The following is a 2,359-nucleotide window of genomic DNA, read 5'->3' as shown; positions in this document are numbered from 1 at the left end:
CCAGACTACATCAACTTCACTTAGAAGGTGTTGCTCTTCTTTATCAAGGAACGCACTAAAGTCTGTCTTCCTTACTTTCTGTTCTCCTATCTCAAGGACTGCATCATAAAGTCAAGAACTACTGCATCACCCACGTCTGCAATAAAGTACATTCCATTTGGCAGATTGCTATCTGATATCTTCATTGAGAGCAAGTTGATAAAGGCTCTGAGAAAAGCTGGATGCACAGAAGATCTGACAACCATTGTTGGAGATGTCTTCACTCCTTCAACAATGAAGAGGATGGGATGATTGATAATAAAGTTGAAACTAACTCTACTATCACAAAGTCTGATGTAAGCAAGAGAAGAGTCCCTCTGAAGGACTACCCTCTCTGGTCAAAGGCAAATGATCCAGAGGCCATCATGCACTATCTTGATGATCTGAAGAGGCAAGGCTATGAAATTGATGTTGATGAGTTTTTCAGATCTTTGCCAGAACCTCCGGATTTTGAGTCTCCCAAGAAGAAGAAGCCCAAGAGAAAGCAAGTTGACACCTCTGAAACTAAGGATCCCTCTGATGGTGATGATGATGATGATGAACCTCCACCTCAGAAGAAGAAGAAGACAGTCAGAATTGCAACCAGAGTCACTCATCTAGAACCAACTCTGGAGCCTACTAGAGCTGCTATTTCTACCAGAATCACCAGATCTGCAGCCAGAGCTTCAAGTAAGTTTGTTGTTCTTTCAGATGAAGATGATTTAAATATGATTGATGCAATTCCTGTTGAATCCAACCCTGGTGCTACTATTGCCATACATTCTCCTCTTCCTGGCCCTACACCAATTGATCAATCAACCTCTCACATCTCACCACCTAGGCCTTCATTCTTTCAACCTTCCATTCAAGAAGAACCCCTCTGGCAAATGCTCCAAACTCCAAAGTCCACTGAACAAAACTCACTTATTATACTTCCATATCCTCCAACAGCCTCTAAAACACAAGCCCTTGAAACACAAACCTCTGAAAAGCAGGACTCTGAACCTAAACACTCTGATAGAGAAACTCTCTCTCCTGCTCCCTCTGTCTCCTTTCCTACCAATGTCGCCATTTCTTCTTCATCCAACAACTCTGAGACCACTAGGCAATTCTTTCAAGTTGCACATGAAAAGCTCTCAGAAATTCCTGAATATTACCTGAACGTTCCTAGCCCAAGGCAATATCCTGGACCCAGACCGGAACCTATGGTTGCTCCTGATTTTCCAATCAGAGCGGTCCCTCTGACTTCAGTGTCACCACCTCGTCCTCTTTCTCCTCCTCCTGAGAAAGAAAAGTCTGTCTCAAACCACTCTTCTGTCAAATCTCCAAATCCTTAGACTGAGACTTCTCATCCAGACTCTGAGACCAATACCTCTGCACCTCAAACTCTGCAAATTGGTTCCCCTCAGGCTGTCTCTGAAGCTACTAGCAGCAATCATCCTTCCTCACCTGAAACCAGTATCCCAATCGTTCCTTATACCTACCTTGGACCAAACACCCTGCTTGAATGCATCCACTTATTTAATCATGAAGCATCTATAGAGGTTCGCAACGTGCATGGCAGCACTGACTTCAGTAAGGATCCAGACTCGGTTGCTGAAGAATGAGATCGTCTGTGCACTTGGATGCTTGACCAAGCTAAAGTGACGATGGGTTTCCTTAATGCTGAAAAGGATAAAAAGATTGAAGCTGCTATCCAGCGACTCAGAAGAAGAGAAGCACTGAATGAACAGAAGTTAAGAGACCAGCTCTACATTGCAATTGAAGAAGCAAGGAAGAAGAAAGAGCAAGAAGAAGCGGCAGCAAGGTTTGAAGCTGAACAACGCGAAGCTGCAAGGTTGGAAGCTCTGGAACGGGTTGCTAGACTACAAGCTGAAGTTGATGCTCTTAGGAATCAAGCACTTGTGCCCATTCCATTCACTGATATAGCCTCAACCTCTGCTCAAGTTCCTCATTCTTGACAAGGCTCTGCTACTCAATCCTCTGATCAAGCCACTTCGTCTGCTTCAAATCAGCCAGGATCTTCCAGACTTGATAACATTGAACGACGTCTTGAATCTCAAGAAGTTCTAGTCAAGGGCATGGCAGAAATGCTTGCTGAGCTTCTCCGCAGGACACCCAAGCCTTAGTTTAGGAACTCTCTTCATTTTATTTTCTTTATTTCTTTTTACTCTGACTTTACTATCTTAGTAATTTCTCTTTCTTTCCTTTATTTATGTTTATTATATGACATTTTGCATTATGTGTTATATGCTTACTTGTTCTATCTATGATTTTTGCATTCTTAACACAACATATAACTGAAAATTCTTTTTATTAATAATTCAAACTTGCATTACAT

The 2,359-nt window shown here is 42.3% G+C and overlaps 1 protein-coding gene across 1 annotated transcript; it reads left to right on the top strand.

Moving 5' to 3' along the window:
- Positions 1 to 746: 746 nt before the first annotated feature.
- On the top strand, positions 747 to 1,355 carry LOC130736269 (uncharacterized). Its single transcript, XM_057588109.1, has one exon. The coding sequence runs from the start codon at positions 747 to 749 to the stop codon at positions 1,353 to 1,355; it is 609 nt and encodes a 202-aa protein (XP_057444092.1).
- Positions 1,356 to 2,359: the final 1,004 nt, after the last annotated feature.

Source organism: Lotus japonicus, chromosome 2 (assembly GCF_012489685.1).
Source record: "Lotus japonicus ecotype B-129 chromosome 2, LjGifu_v1.2".
Lineage (NCBI taxonomy): Eukaryota > Viridiplantae > Streptophyta > Magnoliopsida > Fabales > Fabaceae > Lotus > Lotus japonicus.
The sequence above is the reverse complement of the archived record's forward strand: the minus strand, read 5'-3'. Positions and strand labels throughout refer to the sequence as shown.

Excerpts from the sequence above, each read along its gene's own strand:
- LOC130736269 (XM_057588109.1), top strand. The coding sequence starts at position 747 with ATGATTGATGCAATTCCTGTTGAATCCAACCCTGGTGCTACTATTGCC.